Source organism: Polypterus senegalus, chromosome 18 (assembly GCF_016835505.1).
Source record: "Polypterus senegalus isolate Bchr_013 chromosome 18, ASM1683550v1, whole genome shotgun sequence".
NCBI classification, from domain to species: Eukaryota; Metazoa; Chordata; class Cladistia; order Polypteriformes; family Polypteridae; genus Polypterus; species Polypterus senegalus.
Genome location: NC_053171.1, coordinates 74,587,586 through 74,609,831, shown reverse-complemented (window position 1 = coordinate 74,609,831; position 22,246 = coordinate 74,587,586). Strand labels below are relative to the sequence as shown.

General features: G+C 39.0%; 1 protein-coding gene across 10 annotated transcripts in view; it reads right to left on the bottom strand.

Annotated features, from left to right (window-relative positions):
- myh14 (myosin, heavy chain 14, non-muscle) overlaps nt 1-22,246 on the bottom strand; it is a 160,553-nt gene that overhangs the window by 13,085 nt on the left and 125,222 nt on the right. For all 10 annotated transcript variants that reach the window (XM_039741035.1, XM_039741031.1, XM_039741038.1 and 7 more), the window contains 2 exons: nt 13,738-13,826; nt 7,035-7,158 (listed from right to left, as the gene is read on the bottom strand). In XM_039741035.1, the coding sequence (XP_039596969.1) occupies nt 7,035-7,158; nt 13,738-13,826 (213 nt within the window). The remainder of the gene's footprint in view (nt 1-7,034; nt 7,159-13,737; nt 13,827-22,246) is intronic.

Below are 22,246 nucleotides of genomic sequence, written 5' to 3'. Positions count from 1 at the left end.
TGAGAAAGACAGAACTTAAGAAAAATCGTAATTTTAAACAAATCAATTCTTCCTGCAAATAACAGATTTACCATATATTTGTCTGTTTTTGGAATATTCGTAACTGTTTGACAACTGTAAATGCTGGACTGGCATCTCGACTGGGACAGAGAGTGATGCTTTATCCAACTGGGAGGTCATACTGAACTACATAAGTGGAGGTACAACCCCACTGGGATGGCTCTAGGTTCCTATCCCAATCAGGACAACCATATCATGGATGGATGGTGGTAGACTGATTATTGGGGCCAGTTTACTTCCCAGGGAAAAAGGTGGCAGTGCTGCTCTGCTATAGTTCCAGTTTGGACTCCTGCAGGGTTTCATGGGACATATAGTTTGGAAGAGCAACCTTGTCGGTATCCTTGGTTGCTGCCAGAGGCTGTAGCCGGAAGAATACTTTGGGGAACTTTTGCATGGTCCAGAAGTGCTTCTGCCATGCTATGTTGTGACATCGAAAGTACTCCTGGGTCTAACATAAATGGAGCCATAAAGTGGGAGTCGGGAGGAGAGTGGACAAAACTCGCCAGAGGAGTGGAAGGTGAGAAAAGAAACTTTAACCAATTGTGGTCATTATACTTCAGTCTGTGGTTGTCAGTTTAATGAAAGTAGTGCATAAATAAACAACCTTTACTTGAACCCATGACTGTGTTGGGTGTAACTGTGTTTGGGGTTTGGGGTTCAATGGCATTCCCTTGTAGTCACATAAGAAAATATAAAGTCCTTTATGAACAAACCCAATTGGCCGGAGGGCTGGAATGTTTTAATGCTGGACAAATTTCATTGTATAAAAGCACTCCCAGTGCTGTGTGGAAAAAAGGCAAGAGGTGGAATGGTCATCTATGTAAATGAGGTACAGTGTAAGTTTGTAATTCACACATTGGAATTCGGGCTATACAAATTCATACATGTTATTTGCCCAAGGAGATAAATCACTTTGTCCTTATTAATGTTTATATTCCTCCCTTTGCAGATGGCAACTCAGCAACAGAAATGATTCACTTTGTCACCAACACTGCAATGATGACTCATTCTGACAAATTTCCAACAGTTTGTGTCTTGTTCCACTAAAGGAAATAAAAAGCTGGACTTGCTTTATTCAAATGTTAATGATGCCTTTATGTGTAAACGACTGGCACCTTTGGGCAAATCTGACCACAGCCTGATTCATCTTATTCCCAGCTACAAGTCTGTTATTAGATGTCAACCTGTTACCATTAGGACAGTGACGAAGTGGAGCCTGGAGGCAGAAATGGCTCTGAATAGCTGCTTCCAAATGACAGACTGTGGAATGACGTATGACAGACTATGCTAACTTTTGTTTCAACACTGTGGTACCCTCAAAGACAGCGTGTTGCTTTCCAAAGAACAAGTCCTGGATTAAAAGGTGCTAAAAGGTGAATGAGAAATGCATTCAAATCCCGTGACAAAGAGGCTGTGAAAAATGCACAGCAAGTGTGAAAGAAAACAGCTGAGAGAAAGTAAAGAGCTTACAAAGCTAAAATAGTTTAAAAAAAACATACACAGAATTACATGAAGGATGCCTGAAAAGACTGGGCATAATAATTAGACTCAAGCAATCCAGAATATCAGTGTCAGAAGGGGAGGTGAACAAAGCTAACACCCAGAACCAATGTTTTAATACATTTTCCCTTACTCTGTCTCCTCACACTATTCCTACTACATCAACAACTCCTACCACGTGACCTGGAATGGCCAGTGACAAGTCCATCTCTGACCAACAGTATGGGCTGTCTATAAATGAAGGCCAAGTAAGGAGACAACTGAGGAAGCTACACAGAGGAAAAGCCACAGGACGAGAGTCCTCGAGTTCTTAAGGTCTGTGCTGACCAATTTTGTGGTATCCTCTGTCACCTGTTCAGTCTGTCCCTAAGAAAGTGTCACTGTTTTTCCTGTTCCAAGCTCCTTTTCACATAATGATTACAGACCAGTGGTACTTATATCTCACATTAATGACAGTTTGGACTAGCAACTAGAGACGAAAGGGTACAGCAGGCTCTTTTTTCTTTGGAGAATGTATTCTTTAAATGTGAGAAATGACATTCTTCACATCTTCTATAACTCTGTGATGACCAGTGTGATTTTCTATGTTGTGGTATGCTGGGCCTGAAACATCACTGAATCAACAAGCTAATTAAAAGGTCAAGGGTCAGTTATTGGACACACTCTGGAACCCTTGAGGTAGTAGCGAAAGGCAAAATTAAAACAAAACTGAATGCCATTATGAACAATGCTGCACACCCTTTCTCTGACAAACACTGAGGACTTTCAGCCAACGAATTATTCAGCAGAAGTGTGTCAAGAAACGCTACTAGGGCTCCTTTATAACTACCGCAACGCACCTGCATAATGCCTCACTGTGACTGCTGCTGCTAAGCCAGAAGTTTTTAGTTTTTTATTCTTTTTGATTTCCTTCCTCTTTAGTCATTCTGCTGAATCTGAACACAGGGTCACGGGTGTCTGCAGGAGCCAATCCCAGCCAACACGGGGCACAAGGCAGGTGCCAACCCACCACAGAGACTATAGTTTGCGTCTGTATATCTATCTATCTATGCCATAAGCATGGGAAAGGCACTATATAAATGAAATGTATTATTATTATTATCTACTTAGAGGGCTTCTGTAAAAAGCCAAAATTTCCACATGGGAACAAATAAAAATTTATACATTGTGGGTTCCCCAGAGGAAGGGCATTCATCCTAGCTGGCATAAAGGAAGGTCCCTTACCCATCTAGGAGGTCATATTGGAAGGACTGGGAAAGGGGATTATCCAGGAGCAGGGCACTCCCCCTCACACGGCAGGTAGCACCGTTCCTCGGGGCTAAACCTAATTAAGACACCAGCAGGGTTGCATGAGAAATGGGAGTCTGGAAACACCACCATGTCTGAGTCTTTGGGGTTTGCCAACAGACGCTGTCAGTTGAGGACTGCCCTGGTTTCCGCATGACCTGAAAGTGCTCTGGATGACTGGGACAAGAGACCGGAAACAATTCCCAGGTTGGGCTTAAAAGAAAGGCCACTACTTTGGCCACTACTCAGAACTGGGAGGCAGTGGGCTATGCTCTTGAAGTAGAGAAGGAGAGAGAATTTAAAAGGCTGTATACTGGCTGTCATTTAAATTGCATTAAGCTGTCTGGATTAAAAATGCTTACATTTGCACCTGGAGTTGTGTTGGGATGTGTGTATGTCTGGGGTTTGGGGGCTCGATGGCACCTCCTACTGTTCACATTATCTATCGAACAATACAAATTTGAAATTCCACATGAACACCCTCCAAAGTATCTTCTAGAAGGCCTGAGGTGGGGCTAGGTGGTCAGCTGACAAAAGGTCCACCACAGTTTGACAATGGCCATTCCAAAATCTGATAGATCCAGACGCGGATCATTTATTTTCTCTGTAAGTCATATCAAACGGAGCTTCATGCTCTTATCTGCAACAGTCAGCTGTCTTTACGTTACACTCGCTACTATTACAGACCTAAAATAAGCAGTTAAAAATGCATTAATGTTTGTATGCCTAAATGTTTGTAAATATTGAGTACTGCAATGTGCCTTGTGTATTCCATATACTGTATGTGAGTTTATGCATTGCTCCGAGCTCATTCATTATGAAGTGTGCTAAACAAAATTGAATTGAAAACATCATTGCAGGATTTGTGTCTTAATAGTATAAATGAACATTTCAAAGATTATATTGTAAAAGCTGTGGCAAAAGAAAGGAAGATATGGAATGCCACCAAACCAAAAAAAAGTTAAGTATTTTTGCTCATTCCTTGTGCAAAGACTTTATGTTCCAGATGTTAATATTGCTGCACAATCACATCAATGCATTTCAGAGCATATAATTACAAGTCGTAAAATGAAAAAAAAAAAGCATTAAAATCCAATCCAGATGCTGGGAGAAAATGCAAAATACACATAGCCAACACCCAGGCTGCAAATCAAAAGACCTGAAATTTGTAACATTTCTCCTAATGAGACACTCTTTTGACATGTGACGGACCCCCCAAAAGAGCAGCTATACTCTACATAAAGAAAATTATTATACAGGACATGTGCTTTCTTTCTTCACATATATTGGATGGTCTCTACTTACATGGCATCTCTTTTGAGTTTTGCTAAACAAAGCAGTTGTAAAGACACAAGTAAGGGTTGCAATAAAAGTAGTTTGTTGTTTCTTTGCAGCCAACTGTTTTCTCCTCACAAAGCATTTAGCAACTGAAATGTCTTAACATGTAAATCAAATGTTAAACAAACGATTCTTCAATAGGGATGATCTCAGCTACCATTTCTAGGCAGATGTTCATTTTTGTTTGCACAATACGATGTTCCTCATCCACTTTTGGCCTATCAGAAGTTACTCAATTTAATACGTGTTTGGCATAAAGGATGCCAACGATGAACAGGCACAGCCAGCTACTGACAAGAGTGTAATGGCGACAAAATGATGTGGTATCTCTCGCATTGCCACTGCTTCTCTCTGCACTAATGGGCACTGGTGCAACATGACCATGAACTAAAATCAGTGAATGTGAGAAAGGATAACTGGAAAAAGTACGGTAATGGAGATTTGGAGGGACGTTTGGATCGATATAACTCACAAAGGGACAGCAAGGTAGAAAGTATGGAACTTGGCAAGGGGAGAAAACTCAGACTGCTGTCAATCTGGGATGGCTAGCAGGAAACAAGCTCAGAACTTGAATAAGCTCATGGACATCAGACAATCTGAGGAGAAGACTCTGTGCTGTGAGTATAGGAGAACCCGACTGAATACAAGGCAGCAAGTGTCACAAGACATGTATTTTAACAATAAGCAATAGCTTTGTTCCCTATTAATATCCATAACTGTTAAAAGTATAAACAATTCAGAAGACCGTATGTTGAGGAACTAGGATGGTCTTGTATGGCAGCTTCACTTTCAAAGCGTTTGCATCTCTGTATGTATTTAGAGTTGAAGTATAGGGCGTTATCTTCTACAATTATAGGCCTCTTGCCAATTTGTTGGGTACAATATTACTGGTCATGTTTGCTTTGAGGTATAGTAACTCAGTGAACCTCCTTCATTTCCATCCTAATAGAGGCAGATGGGTGCTAAGCTTTCAAAACACCAGGCCTCCAACACTGAGGCTGACAACAAATGACAATAGCCTTCGGAGTGTTGCCCTTTCTGGTGCCACTCAACTATAAACCTGTTAAATCTGATTTGAACTTAATGAAGTACAAATTTACATATGGCCATTATGTTACTCCGTCACTTGTGCACATCCTCTGTAATCCGTGTTGTACAGCAATGATTTAGATTTTGGTTCTTAAATCAGCAGACTGCTTTCTATTTACTTTTGGGAATTCATTTAAACTTACCTGTGCCCAACATTAAAGTGTAATTTTATTGCCACGGGTATAAAGCAGATGCGTTGTTTTCCCAATAGTACAAGCATGATGGATCAAAGTCTATTTACAATTCTCTGCAATCATCATTACATTGATTATGATCAGACTATGAGAGAGCCACCACCATTCTTCATAGAATATCACAGATAAGCCTCAGAATGCCTATTGCCAACTCCTCATCTAACATGCTGGCGTCTTTGTGAGCCTAAAATGTCAAATGTGGACTTGTAACTCAATAAGACTTTCTACTGCTAGTACTGGCTACTCCATGCCTTATGGTCTTCTGTGTACAGCAATCCCTTTTGCTTCTGGCCTTTCTAATAGAATAGTCTTCTCTGGATGGTCCAAGTGTGGATTTTGGTCCCTGACACTCAGCAAGCCCTTCTGTCCTTAAAGGAAGCGACCTCTACTGTATGTACCGTTCATCAGATGCTGATGTTTGTTAGGTTTTCGACTGTTTTTGGTCTTTGCCTGGTAGACTTTATTCAGATTTCTTAATGACAATTTGAAGACCCCATCTTGTAACTCTGGTTTGCTGTGCTATTGCTTGCTGACTGTAGCCCTATTGATACAAACCTCTGATTTTATGTCTGCCAGTGCAATTGTTTCTAGACCTTCATCAAATCACTCCAGTATTTATCGTTCCCACTGTACTGATGTATCACTAACACACCGGCTTAGCTAATCACTAATATTACTAATTTGAATCAGTTGTGCTTTTGTTGGAGTTTAACAAATACGTGGACTGGTTGGGGACCTCAAGAGAGGTTTGCGAACCAAACACAAGGCATTTCAGTTACTTTTAATGATATCAGTGTTGATCTGTATTTATTTTTGTGTTTGTTTTCTCGTCTTAAAACACATTCTTTTCGGTTGCCATAGATTTTTTCGCTGCACTGTACATTTTTCCCATTTCATGCTAAAATCCACTGCTCACTTCTGTTGTTTGTTATACAATTGCTATTAGAAGAAAAAAAAAACAAACTTCTCGTCTCAGACTGGCAGCCCATTATTTTAGGAGAGCACACCGCTAATTGTAAGGCTGATGCTGAGGTCATTTCATAAGACACTCTTGTATTACTTTTCAGTTATTATTTACTTTGATTTGAAATCATTACGTATTTTCCATTAACCTTCACATATGAGTATCCAAAGTGGTATCTGGGCCTTGGAATGGAAGTTTACCTCTTATGATGGACATTTTCTATCCAAAACGTCTGTCGTTTGTTGTTGCCGACTTTGGAGAATTAGGAATATGGGTTTAAAACCTATAGATATATATTGCATTAAAGGTATAATTCTGTATATACAGTACGACATGATGTATCAGGATTAGTATCTCTTACTTTTTAAATCCTGTATTTGTAATGATTGCATAGCGTGCTGGGCTCATATCTAGAAATTCACTTAATCAGATTAAACTGAAATCAATCACATTATGTACCCTTTACATACTGGTAGCATTGTCCACAGGGGTGCTGTTTGGATGATGCAAGATTTCTGTTCGCCTGCCATTTGACACCACCTTGTGAAAAATAAGCAGAACTACACTACAATGGCAGCAGACTGCCCAAGCCCACTAATTACCTGCAAGGCAGTTTTCCTGAACCTGTCATTCAGAAGTTCCATATTCCCTTGTTCTTCTTCAAGCTCTTCCTCCAGCTCAGCAATTCGAGTTTCTAGTCGCCGTTTTTCATCTAACAGGGCAGATCTGAATAGGATGAAGAAAACGTGAGATAAACAGATAGCCACAAACAAAATAAAATACAAATTTCAGAAAACTGTGTTACAAAAAGAAAGTAAATACAATGAATGTGAATGCAAGACTTTGATGACATAAACAAACCACATTTAACTTTCTACTGTGACAGTTACACAGTGTCTACACTACCAGTCAAATCTTTTACAACACCCACATTTGTCTATTTTTATTCCACTTCAAGCAGATCAAGTTAAATGAAACCTGATATGGTACAAAAGTAAACGGTAAACTACGAAAAGTTAAAAAAAAAAAAAAATTATGTTACCAAAGATTGAAATATAATGTAATTTTCAGAGTTATACAAAACAGCCTTTATCAGAGAACAAATAACCGGCTAACATCTTACAGCTTTTCTGCAGCAATGGAAGTTAAATAAGCCTTGAAAGTTGACGAAAAACAATTCCTGCAGGATTCCCAACATTTGTTGATTACTTCTAAACAAGCATTATTTGGAGAATATGGCGCTTTATATTGCTATGATAATAATGAGAAAAAGGGTAATTAACAAAGGAAGACAGACAGATCTTTGAAATACTTACCAGTGCAGCTCTTTGCTTTAGAGAAACTGCAAAGAAGGTTAAGCTGTAAGTGAGTACTGTTTCCTACACCAGGGTCGGCAACCTTTCAGCGGTTTCGTGCCAAACTTATGTTACAATGCGTGCTGACATACAGTAATTCTACCAGTATTGTTATATATAGTATCAAAATTGGTCCGGTTATAATGGGCATACTTTTGCAGCCCATTATAACTGGATCTTATATTATTGGTCATTCAATATTTTAAAATACAATAGGATCATATGTGAAAAGAATGTTTTGTCAAATTTTAATTTGCACCACATTTATTAAAAATTGTATTACAAATTATAAATTGCAAGTTTTTTCAATAAAAAATGCAAAGTTTGAATAAGAAAAAATTATCAAGAATTCTAATATGATTAATCATTCTCTATTATTAATCAGAGCTATTAATCAACTAATGCGAAGCAATTGTATAGCTAAATTCCCTTATATGTGAGTCGCATGCGCAAAACGTAGGTGACGGTGCAAACGTGTGCTCTGTAGTTAAAATATAATTTTTACTATATTTCAATTCAATCAATCAGAGTGTCATTGACAATTGTTCTGTGTGCCAAGTGCCGTAGGATGTCAACCCCTGTCGGAATATGGAAATGGGAGGAAACACAGACAGAAACAGGTCGTGCAGACCCAAAGGGGTCTTAATACTTTTTGAATTCACTGCATTTATAGACTGGAGACATACAAATATGTACAATAAAGTATTCTGTTACGTTTCTGTTTTACTCTGAACATAATGCAGAAGTTAGATCTCAATTGTATTTAGTGAATTATGTACCTTGACTTGAAAGGTATGATTCATCATCCTATATAAACGTATCTCTCCAATGATGACTTAGTAAAATTACAAGATATTAATGTGTTATATAATACTCAAAAGTAACAATTTATAATAAAATTGGACTTTGCTTAAAAATAACTAGCCTTAAATGAGCTGCAAAGGTCTTTACTGTATGAAGTGAAAAAAGATGCCACATTTACTCACTTTAATTCAATAAATATGAACATTTATATGCTTAAAATTATAATTAGGCAGCACAGCTATGAAGCAGACTTCGTCACAATACTTAAGAGGAGAAAACGTTTAAAATATTTTGAATGTAGAATGTACCTTTCACTCTTTTGACCATTAAATGGATTAAGCGGGTGTTGATCACTGATGGACTGATATTTTAAATTCACAAAAATGCAACTGAAAACAACGCACTATGACCAAAGGCAATAGCAGACTTTGAACATTTTTGAAATCAAGATGTATATCTCATTCTGGTATTATAGCAGAGAGTTTGGCAAAAAGCAAGACCTCAGTTCCAGAAAGAATAATGTGAAGTCCACCTTGGTCAAGGAAGTGCAGACCTGTGCTTTGTCTTTGCATTATATTTATGAGATCATAAGACTTTGCCAATCCTTTCTGCCATATTTTATGAACTTGGAGATGACTTATGACAGAGACCTGTCATAAGCTGCAAGAAGCTGGGAAGAAATGACCACCTCTGTGAACCATTCTGTCTCGTTACTTTGTGCAATGAGAGCTGGGCTTGCAAACTTGGCTCATTGTGGGCAGGAAATTCTACCAAGTCTTACAACATCTCATTGCCACTCCAGTTTAATATTTCCATGGTCAGGATATTAAGATGAAGCTTTGATTTGCAATTTGGGGACCTAACGCATACATCCCTGGTTTTTTGGACATGAGGTTGTCCTTTAGGCCTCATCTGACAGCAACCTCCAACATACAATGGAACACTTCACAGCCAAGTGTGAAAAGTCATTGTGAGAACCAGAATCTCTAAATCTGAGGTCATGATCCTCTCTCAGATAACAGTGATTGTTACATGGTGAACCAGAATACAGAACCTGAAGTCTTCTGTAGTTATCTTGCAGGCATCCAAAGGTCCTCTATGAATAACAGCAGCAGCAACAGGTGTAGTGCCAGCAGACAAAACAATGTACGCAAAGTCTGATTGAATGCACAATCAGATGGCCTCACAGCCAAGAATTCATCGTCTTTTGAACACACATGGTGCTTTATTGCGACAAAAAATGACAGCATTTCTCATTAATAAATTATGCACACTCCTCCACTTCTAGTCTCCCTGGAGTTCAGGTTATAATCCATCTTCATAAAAGTAAATTGGCCACACTTCATGCATAATGCATAGGGTTACTGTTAATTACTTTTTGTTCATTCTTTTAGTCATTTTGAACCACACTAAGAAAGTGCAAGATTCAAGCACATCACTATCTTTACCGTGGTAAATGTAGTCAAGGTCTTCTCCACAGACTGGACATCATGGATTTTATGTTTCTGACAAGGTGAAATACAAATTAGGTACACTCTTACTGATTACCAACCATGGAAAGGTGTGTAACCTTGCAAATGTGATTTTGTGAGGATAATGCCATTCATTTTGTTATTTTGCATTCATGAAGCATTTATGAATATTTATAGTGTGTGCACATTGGGGTCTATATTCAGAGACTTAAAGCAGGCCTGACATCTTCACCTATTTTGATTGTATCGAACTTATAAAAAGCACAGACAGTGAAATAGCAGATGCTCTAAACTTGCATTTTTCAGAGGTCTTTACATGTATGGGAGTAGATAACCTCACAACAGGAAAATGACTACTAAGGAGGTACTGAGTGATTGGAAAATTGTAGAGAGAGAAGAGCTGCTTAGATTAAATAGGCTGAAATCAAACAAATCACCAGGTCCTGATTATATTTATCCTCATATTCTTGAGAAGGTTAAAGAGTCGAAATATACATTTTTGACACATATTTTTAGGACGTCACAGCACACTGGGGAAATTCTGAAGGACTGGAAAATGGCAAATATCATCCCATTATATAAAAAAGGGTGATAGGACAGATCCAAGCAACTATAGGCCAGTAAGCTTGACGTGCATTACAGGTAACTTAATGGAAGGAATTATTAAGGGAAATCTTGAGCAACACATGGCAAGAACAGAAGTTTGACTGAACAGTCAGCATGGGCTCAGAAGAGGGAGGTCGTGTTTTACCAACATGCTGAAATTCTATGAGGAGGCAACAAAAGAATACAATCAAAGTGGAGCTTATGATATTATTTATCTTAAACTTTCAGAAAGCATTTGATAAGGTGCCACATAAGGGAACCCTGTCAGAAATGGCTGACATTAAGAGTGGTGTCCAGCAGGGGTCATTGCTAGGGTCACTGCTATTTTAATATATATTAACGATTTGGACAGAATTTAAGTAACAAGTAAATTAAGTTTGCAGATGATACCAACATAGGTGGATTAACAAATAATCTGGAATCCGCTAAACCATTACAGAGAGACTTGGACAGATTTGTGGCAGATGAAATTTAATGTAAGTAATGGCAAAGTATTACACATAGGAAGTAAAAATATTAGATTTGAATACACAATGGGAGTTCTGAAAATGAAAAGTACACCTTATGAGTGGGATTTAGGAGTTGTAGTGGACCTGTCACTATTAACTTCCAGACAGTGACAGAATCCATTAAAAAGGTTAACAGAATGTCAGGTTATATAGCACCCTAATGTGTGAAGTAGAAGTCACAGGAGGTTGTGCTCAAGCTTTATAACACACTGGTGAGGCACCATCTGGAGTACTGTGTGCAGTTTTGGTCACCAGGCTACAAACAGGACATAGCTATGATAGAACAGGTCCAGAAAGAGCAACTAGGCTGATTCCAGGGCTACAAGGGATGAATTATGTGGAAAGATTAAAAGAGCTGAGCCTCTTCAGTTTAAACAGAAGAGGATTGACAGACATGACTGAAGTGCTTAAAACAATGAAGTGAATTAATACAGTGAATCAAGACTGTTACTATAAAACAAGTTCATCAAAAACACAGGGAAACTTGTTAAGGGTAAATTTCACACAAACGTTAGTATGTATTTCTTTACCCAGGGAACCACAGACATATGGAACAATCAACCAAGCAGTGTAGTAGACAGAAGGAATTTGAAAACTAGACTTAATTTTACTTTGGAAGAATTAAATGGATTGGACATGTGAGTAATGTTGGGCTGAATGACCTGTTCTCGTCTAGATTTTTCTAATGTTCTAATATTCTCTCATCCTTTAATTCCCAAGATGGATGCTGCCGAGGCAAGCCTGGGTGCTGTGTTAAGTTAGAACATCAAAGGTGCTGAACACCCTATATTGTACCATAGCCTCAAACTGCTGGACCAAGAAAACAGATCTCTGTGATGAAGCCTATATCATGTCAAAGATGGTGTATCATAATCTTGAAAAGATTTTTTTTTTTACATTTTCAACCTAGATACTAAATTGGGATCACCCATATATATATATATATATATACACACACACACACACACATACTGTATATAACATTGTAATGTAAACCACATTGAAGACATGCTTCAAAACGACCACACAACAGGGCAGTTTTATGCTGTTATGCTTTGGGCTTTAAGATTTGATTCATAACATCGTCTCACACTGCACAGCTCACAAACGAAGTTCCGTAAATTACAGAATCAAAGAGATACCCAACCCATCCTATTCTCAAGACCTCATGTAACAACCATCTCTTTACCTGTTCATCTGTGGACCACAATGTGCCAAGAATGAAGACCTCAAGTTAACTACACACGACAGATTTCACAGTACATTTTATCTCAGCAGCCCATAAAATCTTTGTTAACTTTACAGCAAGTGTATCAGTCTTCATCAAGATTTTCTTTTTCCAAGTTTCCACTTACATCTCAAAGATGCATATATAAGGATAACTGGTGACCATGAAGTGGCATGGGGTGAGTACATTTAATTAAATTTTTATAAAACTTTAAACATAATGTGAGTAAATGATGGATGCTATTGAGCAGATTTAAATAGAAGCACAATATAGTTTTTAAAATAAATGTCATTGAAATGCAATTTTTAGATGTTCCACATGACTGTTTTCATGAAGTACTTCATGTCGAATTTGCACTTTATGCATATACTATATCTTCCTTTCAATTTCATTTTCCTTGTAATTCCTTTCTTCTGTATTTTAAACCCACAATTATTCAATACCATCTCCCAAATCTCTCTCTATATAAAATCCAACGTCTGTCTTTCTTGAGAACAACTTAACGGATTTAGATCGGGTTTTTTTTGCATAATTTGCTTGAACATTCCGGTAGATTTTGCGACTTCTCTCATCACGCTAAGAATCATAGTTCACTTGCGGTACCAATTTATTTGTGCGAATTCGAGAAACACGCAGTGGGCCAAAGGGAAGGGAAAGCGTGATGTCAGGAGTGGGGAGTTGGTCTACCTCTGCGTTTTGGAGTGTAACTTGCCTCCACTTAGCTAGCGATACCTTGTTATTTATCGGTTTTTAAAGTTTGTCCTGTTTCACTGCTAGTTAGATATAAATACAAACATTCTCAGACCTGCTAAGTCAATTTCAGTGTCACTAGGTGCTTACTTCTGCTTTGGTAGCAACTGGTACAGGGTAGGAAGTAACCCTTAATAAAGTGCTACTTCATTATAGTGCCCACTGATGCACATACACTTCTTCAGAACTCTTACTGTGTAAGACTGACTTGGACTGACCATGGACCCTCCAGATGTATATTTTCTCCCAGGATGCTGCTGACTGCTCATACCTCAATGATAATATTAATGGATATATAGTGTTAGGATCCTTCTATATTAATCAGTTCAAAATTGTGTTTTACTGTATGTTTCACCAGATCTGTATTTTACGTGTGTAGATTTGGCATTTTGTAAAATTTATAATTTGTATTTTTTCTGTAAACATATTATAGGGCTCCAAGCCTGTACTCAGTGAAGAATGCTATATAAAAATAAACTGAATTAAATTACTGCCAATCAGAAAATCAAACGATAAACTTCCTCTGAATGTGTAATATTTTCTAAATTAGATGCCAACAATTGTTAAAATCAACCACTTACTTTCCAGTTGTGCTATTGGCAATCTCTTCTGCAATATCATCTCTGTCTTGCTGAGCCTGTCGTTTGGCTCGTTCAGCTGCTGCAAGATCCTTAGTAGTGAAAAAAAAAAAGTTTTAAAAATTAAACACGCTGATAATAAAAATACACCCAAACTGCAGTCAGTTATACTCCAACAGGGGTTTCTCTACATCTTGAGGGCCAGTAATGATTAAAAGAACATAAAGTATGTCAAAATGCAATAAAAAAAATTACAAAAACAGAGGTTACTGGTGACTCAAATTACTACACAGGTTAGCCCCTTCTAATATGGGATGCCTAACATTTATGCTCTTTGACCAGTTAAGTCTCATCTACTTGGTGTGTCAGGAACACAGAATTTTATGTATGTGCTCAGAGAGACATTCTAGGAACACCTTTAATCACAAATATTTAACTAATTAATTTTTTAATTACCACTTTAACGAGAGATTCTTCATCCAATATAAAACTGAACATACTTCAGTTTTTCAGAAAATGCTCCCAAAGTGTAGTTGTGAGATAATATTTTGGAGGTAACAACAGTTAAGTATTTTAGTATGCTTTCCACATTAAAATATACTTTGGCATCTATCTTAGAAGAGTAAAAGGGTTAATAAATGTCAGAAATCTGTTAAGGCATATCAGGAAGCTAGATAAATGTCAAGTGAGCGACAAAGACAAGGATGTACCAGGAGGAGGATGATGTCATACACAGAATGTACAAGGAGACAATTAAGAGATCAGCAGATGACCTAAAAACAACAAGACTGAGCAGTTGTCATATACACAGACATTTCAAGGTAATAGCTGAACATTACAGATATGAGAAGAACAAGAGTGAGGTAGAATAGACTTTTATTTCAATAAGCCATTTGAGTGTAAACCAACGAACCAATCAGAGTCAACGCATGCATTAATCAGCACTGTTATGTAAATTCACTTGTTCATAAAACTGACCTCTGCCCTTACTTTTTTGATCATTCTCTGACAGATTGCTGTGGTGAATGCTCCTTCTTCAGTATTTGCAGAGGAGATAATTAACTCTTTGAAGGCTTAACTTTTCTGTTTTGTCAAATACCTTTTTATTACCCAGTTTGTGAAAAGCAATACAACAGAAAAGCAGATGGGGCTACTGTTTATGTCAACCAGAATTTAAATGTAGTCCTCTTCAGTTGGACAACGAGTCTCATCTTAGTGAGGGCATGTGGCTTCGTCAGAAAATGTTTTAAGGAGAGAGGCCTTATTTTAGGAGGAGTGTGTTATAGACCGCCCAATGCAGACAGTCATTTCAATGCACATGTTTCTAATAATATTAAAAAGGCAATTTACAGGGTGTGGCAGACAACCGGGGAAGGTCCCTGACCAGGACACCCCTATGATGGAAGGACCAGGGGAGAGGACTTATTGGGGACAATACCTCCCCTGGAACACGAGATGGTGACCCCCCTGGAGTACGTTGGGACCGTGGTCACCGCCAGGTGGTGCCTGGATGCTTGTGGGCCCTGGACAACAGTAGTTCCGCCACACTCAGAAAAGCTACAAGAATAAGGTCCGGGGGCACCTGGAGTAGTTCTGGGTGCCCATTCAGCACTTGTGCCACAAACGGGAGTGCTGCCGAAAGCAATTCCGAGAGCACCTGGAGCACTTCCGGATGGGGTATAAAAGAGGCCGCCTCACTCCATTCAGGGAGCCAGAGCCGGGAGGTGGAGGATAGAGCTTGCGGATAGAGGAGTGGAGGGGGCAGAAGAATAGAGAAAGAGAAACAGAGAAAGTGAGAGAGAAAAGAAGAAAAGGACTGAGCAGTGATGCTGGGGATTGTGCACTGTGTGCTGTAAAAAGGAAGGAAATTAAAAACGTGTTTGCTTGCACTCATGTGGTCTGCCTGTCTGTGTCACTTCCACAAGGGTTATATTATAGTCATGGGGAAATGTAACTACACAAATATCAACTGGGACAACCTTGCAAATAGTGGAGTACAAGAGAAGGGGTTTTTATAAGTAATCAGTGACTGTTTTTTAACTCGGTATGTAAAGCACCAATGCTGGGGGTAGCATGTCTAGATTTATTATTTTGTAATAATCAGGACAGAATTGGGGGGGTAGAGGTGATTGAACCACTAGGATCAAGTGGTTATAATAAAATACAGTTGTCAGTATTTTAGAACAGTGTGGATGCAAAGACTCGAACTGTTAAGATTAACTTTGGTAGGGCAAATTAATGGAAGGAATTATTAACGATAAGATTGAGCAACACATGGCAACAATAGGAGTTTTACTGAACAGACAGCATGGGCTCATAAGAGGGAGGTCGTGTTTTACTAACATGCTGGAATTCCATGAGGAAGCAACAAAAGGATATGATCAAAGTGGAGTATATGATATTATTTATCTGGACTTTTGAAAGGCATTTGATAAGGTGCCACGTGAGAGGTTGGGCATCAAACTAAAAGAAGTTGGAGTTGAGGGTGAAGTTTGCAGATGGGTGCAGAATTGGCTGAGACACAGGAAGCAGAGGGTTATGGTGTGAGGAACCTCTTCAGAATTGCTTGAGGTTAAGAGTGGTGTTCCACAGGAGTCCGTGCTTATGCTCAAGCTTTATAATGCACTAGTGAGGCCTCATCTGGAGTACGGTGTGCAGTTTTGGTCTCCAGGCTACAAAAAGGACATAGCAGCACAAGAGAAGGTCCAGAGAAGAGCAACTATGCTCATTCCAGGCTACAGAGAAAAGAATTATGAAGAAAGATTAAAAGAGCTGAGTCTTAACAGTTTAAACAAAAGAAGACTAAGAGGTGACATGATTGAAGTGTTTAAAATTATGAAGGAAATTAGTCCAGTGGATTGAGACTTTCATTTTAAAATGAGTTCATCAAGAATACGGGGACACAGTTGGAAACATGTTAAGGGTAAATTTCACACAAACATTAGGAAGTTTTTCCTTATACAGAGAACCACAGATACATGGAATAAGCCAAGTAGTGTGGTAGATAGTAGGACTTTAGGGACTTTCAAAACTAGACTTGATATTTTTTTAGAAGAATTAAGTGGCCTTTGCTGACATCTAGTGGATAAAACTATATGATACATTCTACGTGATTTCGCTGTCAGTTCTTTATGTGTTAACAATTGTCGACACCCACCTTGAAAGTGTTAAAGACGGAATGAACCTCCTGTGTTGTTTCTGACTCAAAATGTTTTATCAAACTTGTCCTAGTAGAGGATAAGTTTCTTTCTTTAAATAATATTATTGACTTCTTCCAAATAGCCTACCTCCTGCTCTCCCTTCAGGAATATTTTTTACACCCACACATCAAAATATAAAGTGGAAAAACAAAATAAAAAATAAAGCAATGTCACTTTAGAAAGAAGTAAGCATGGACTCCAAAAACAATAACTTGCCTTCACCTTACAGCAGTAAGCACCGATTCACTTAACACTCCCATTATTCTTTGTATGCTCTTTTGGCTCACAAGCAGCTTCAGCTATATTGTCTGAAATGAACACCTGGAATTTCAGATTCTGCATTCATTCACAAAGGCCAGTTTTGAGAAGAGAAATGTGCAGCTGAATTACATCCTTTCAAAACATCTTTTACTTAACACTAGAATTACCAGAGCCTACGAAAAAACTCGTAATTCCGTCCCACCTTAAACTGCTTCTTAAATCCCTTCACACCTCTCCGCCAGCGCCCTTTGTCTTCTAAATGTGCTGATAAAGAGAAGCCGGCTATTCCATCCCCCCACCAATTTAGAACGTGCACGAACTTCTCTCAGCTCATGCCTTGATTGAGTATCTGGGAGTGAAGTGGAGTTTTAGAGTGGAAATAATAGATCGTTGTTTGGAACACACGCATTTCATGTCTGTTCCGTTTCTACAGTAATCTGTGTCAACACATTGTTAAAACAGAAACTTTTTTATATTCTAGTAGTAGATGACAAAATGTAGGCATAAACTATATAATGTATGAAGCCTGAAGTCCAAATAGCAAAGAAACATTTTCACAAGAATAACACAATTGCACTTTTATTCAAACATATAACTGCAGAAACAAAAAGCCGCCTTAACATGCGACATTGACACCAGTTTACTGTAACTGACTCCGTGGTTCAATAGACTCAGCCCCGCTTGGAATCAAGGGTCGCGGTTCGATCCTGCCCCTCCGTTTTGAGAAGTAAACTGCTCTTAGTCTTACTGTTTTAGAATAAAAGCATACATTTGATTTCAGTCTGTAACAGCCGGTGCAATTTATGATCCTTGTAAAGGTTAGCTTTTTTTTTTGATTCACTTTTCACTCTCTCAGTCGCGTTCAGAATCAATCCATACAACCCCATCTGACACGGCTGTTTTCACTAAAGACGCTATAGCTCTGCAGTGTACCACGATGCATACTAACGCACAATCACCCCGGTTCTGACACACAAACGCTGGCGAAGCTGCCTTCTTCGTATCTCACCGTCACTTGCTTTTCAGTTTTATTGAGTGTTCCTGCCAGTCCCGCATGTTGCTGTATGCTTTTCTTTTGTACTCCAGGACATGCAGAGGAAAGAATGGTAAAGACCAGTAACCGGCGCTATATGCAATCATCAGACACTCCCCATCTGCCCGTGTCGTTCAAACACAGGAACATATATTGGTGTAAAAGTATAACAAAAGTGCACTTTTATTCAAGTGCACTTTTTCCATCGCCTTTTCCTGTAAGAAGCAGTGTACACACTTCTCTCTATGCTGTGGTTTCTATTACACACCTGAAAGAAAGAGACAATATATGTGAAAATATAATCGCACTAATGCAATATTATTTGAAAACGAACAGCGTCAGATCGGGTGTGAATTTATGCAGGAACTGGAAATTCTCTGATGCGGACCTTCCCCCGGGAAGAAAGTACAGTGTCAGGTGCTCATTCAGTGTAATAGAAACCATAGCACAGAGAGGTGTGTACACGGCAACAAGTACACGTGTCGTAAATGTAGGAAGGACGGTCCTTGGGTGTGTGGGAACTGTTAATATTTGAATGTGATGATTTTATATAGCACGGAATGAAAATCTGCACTTCTTAGCATTGCACCATGCAAGATGTCGTATCAATCGCCTACTGTAACTTGCTTTCTTTTTCTTGGTTATACAGGTAGTTTTGAATAAAAGTGCACTTGTTTTGTTTGCGAAATGAAGTGTGTGTATTTTGTGAGCATGCCCGTTTGAGCAGTATAAAAGTATTGAAAAGTATAACAAAACAACGGGCAGATGGGGAGTGTCTGATGATTGCATATAGCGCCGAACTTACTGCTCTTTACTATTCTCTCCTCTGCGTGCCCTGGGTACAAAAGAAACAGAATACAGGCGCTATAGCTCTGCGTTGTACCACGATGCATACTAACGCCCCCACCGGTTCTGACACACAGGCGCTGGCGAAGCTGCCTTCTTCGTATCTCACCGTCACTTGATTTTCTTTTTATTCAGTTTTATTGAGTGTTCCTGCCAGTCCCGCATGTTGCTGTATGCTGGATATTTTCACATGTATTGTCTCTTTCTTTCAGGTGTGTAATAGAAACCACAGCATAGAGAGAAGTGTGTACATTGCTTCTTACAGGAAAAGGTGATGGAAAAAGTGCACTTGAATAAAAGTGCACTTTTGTTATACTTTTACACCAATATATGTTCCTGTGTTTGAGCGACACGGGCAGATGGGGAGTGTCTGATGATTGCATATAGCGCCGAAGTTACTGGTCTTTACCATTCTTTCCTCTGCATGTCCTGGAGTACAAAGAAAAAGCATACAGCAACATGCGGGGACTGGCAGGAACACTCAATAAAACTGAAAAGCAAGTGACGGTGAGATACGAAGAAGGCAGCTTCGCCAGCGTTTGTGTGTCAGAACCGGGGGGGGTGGGGGGATTGCGTTAGTATGCATCGTGGTACACTGCAGAGCTATAGCGCTTTTAGTGAAAACAGCCGTGTCAGATGGGGTTGTATGGATTGATTCTGAACGCGACTGAGAGAGTGAAAAGTGAATAAAAAAAAGCTAACCTTTACAAGGATCATAAATTGCACCGGCTGTTACAGACTGAAATCAAATGTATGCTTTTATTCTAAAACAGTAAGACTAAGAGCAGTTTACTTCTCAAAGCGGAGGGGCAGGATCGAACCGCGACCCTTGATTCCCAAGCGGGGGCTGAGTCTATTGAACCACGGAGTCAGTTACAGTAAACTGGTGTCAATGTCGCATGTTAAGGCGGCTTTTTGTTTCTGCAGTTATATGTTTGAATAAAAGTGCAATTGTGTTATTCTTGTGAAAATGTTTCTTTGCTATTTGGACTTCAGGCTTCATACATTATATAGTTTATGCCTACATTTTGTCATCTACTACTAGAATATAAAAAAGTTTCTGTTTTAACAATGTGTTGACACAGATTACTGTAGAAACGGAACAGACATGAAATGCGTGTGTTCCAAACAACGATCTATTATTTCCACTCTAAAACTCCACTTCACTCCCAGATACTCAATCAAGGCATGAGCTGAGAGAAGTTCGTGCACGTTCTAAATTGGTGGGGGATGGAATAGCCGACTTCTCTTTATCAGCACATTTAGAAGACAAAGGGCGCTGGCGGAGAGGTGTGAAGGGATTTAAGAAGCAGTTTAAGGTGGGACGGAATTACGAGTTTTTTCGTAGGCTCTGGTAATTCTAGTGTTAAGACCACCCCACTCGGACAATGACATATTTGTGAAAGCTATTACCGTAGATCCCGTTATATAAGCCAAGAATTTCATCCTAAATTTTTGGCTTGGAGTTTGGGGGTCGGTTTATACAACGAGTATTGTTTCAGATTCAAGAATTCCAGCGCAATGCCGGTTTTGCCGATGAATACGGAAGTAAATAATGACGAAACCAGAGAGCCATCTTTCAGATGAAGAAGTAACTTTGCATGCCGGTACTTTAAATTAAATGAAGAATTTATTCAAAAAAGTGTTTTAGTTGTTGATTTTATTAATAAAATTTATAATAAATTATCGGGAAGTTTCAAATAAAAATTTTGTTTTGATTTATGACCAACATCTTGCTTTTACCGGATGCGGTCACGTGTATCCGCTTGCGCGATTGTAAACAAACAACCGAGAGCGTTAGTAGCATCAGACGGTGCCCAGATACATGTGTTTGTGGATGTAATTTTGGTCATTGCAGTGATTTACCTATATATATAATTCATTAAGACCATGCAAGCAAGACACATAATTTCTAAGGAAGGAAGAGAAGGTAAAGAAAGCGATTACAATTGAAACGAAGATGGAAATTGTGTGGAAATATGAGAGTGCTGTTCATGTGACCGATCTCGCTAATATGTACAGCATGTCAAAATCCACCATCTTGACAATTTTACAAAGAAAAAATTTGCATAAGGAGGCTCCTTCTAAACAATAACCACCTTCCGTTTCATTCTCCTCCTCCTCCCTTCCTGCAGCCCAAAGATGTCAAATTAAATGGTGAGTACAGTATGAAATTGTTGTTTCTAGAATAGAATGCCTTTTATTGTCACTATACACATCTACAATGAGATTAAAAGCAGCTCCTTCAGTGCAGAAAAAAAGTTCTGTATAGGGCTTGTATGGTTGTTTTTTTAGCCTTAGCATAACGCCAGATCTGCGGCCCCGCTTCTGCTTTCTTTCCCTCCTCCGTCTGTGTCGTCTCCTAGATCCGACAACAATCCATGGAGAGCCCGCTGGTCTTGCTATGTTGTCTGGGATGTTGTGTGTGTGATGAAAAACACTCGAAACAGATGTCTGGCTCTGGACACCGATGTCTATAAGGTTCTGACGGGTGTAGCGGATATTCGCCGAACCGATCGTGCACAAACAAGGAAAAAAAAAAAAAGCACAAAAACAACAAAAAAGTGCACTGAAAAGGAGAGCCCTGAGCCGCTGCGACCAAGCGCGCTGCCATGCTCCTATCTTAATCTAGCATACTTCTGGTAGGCTAGGCACTTTTTATAACTTTTTGGTTAACACATTAGAAAAATTATTGGTGTTTTGGTAAATTATGCACATTATTCAACCTTTTTTTATTATGAAAAGGTTAAGTAAGTGATGCAGTGGGAGGTTCGGAACGCATTATGGGTTAGCCTTCGCGAACTAATTAAGTTCGTAAATCAAGGGTCCACTGTATTGCGTATTTAAGTTAATCAAATTTATAACGAGTCTCTGGAAATCCACCCGCCGATGTACCGTATTTGCGTATATAGTTTTAACACAAAGGTTTCATTTTACCAAACTTCTCCGCAATCACTTCCTGGTTTCCATCAAAAATGCTGGCAGTCTCAAATTCTCGCCGATAAACATGATAAATATACCTGAAGGGACACTTTTAAGGAAATTTAGAAAATTTTGCTTGGAGAAGGGGGTCAGCTTAAATACCGGTCATCGGCAAATACATGTAATTTAGTAGGTAGAGAAGGGGGTCGGCTAATATACCGAGTCGGCTTATATTCCGGGATCTACGGTA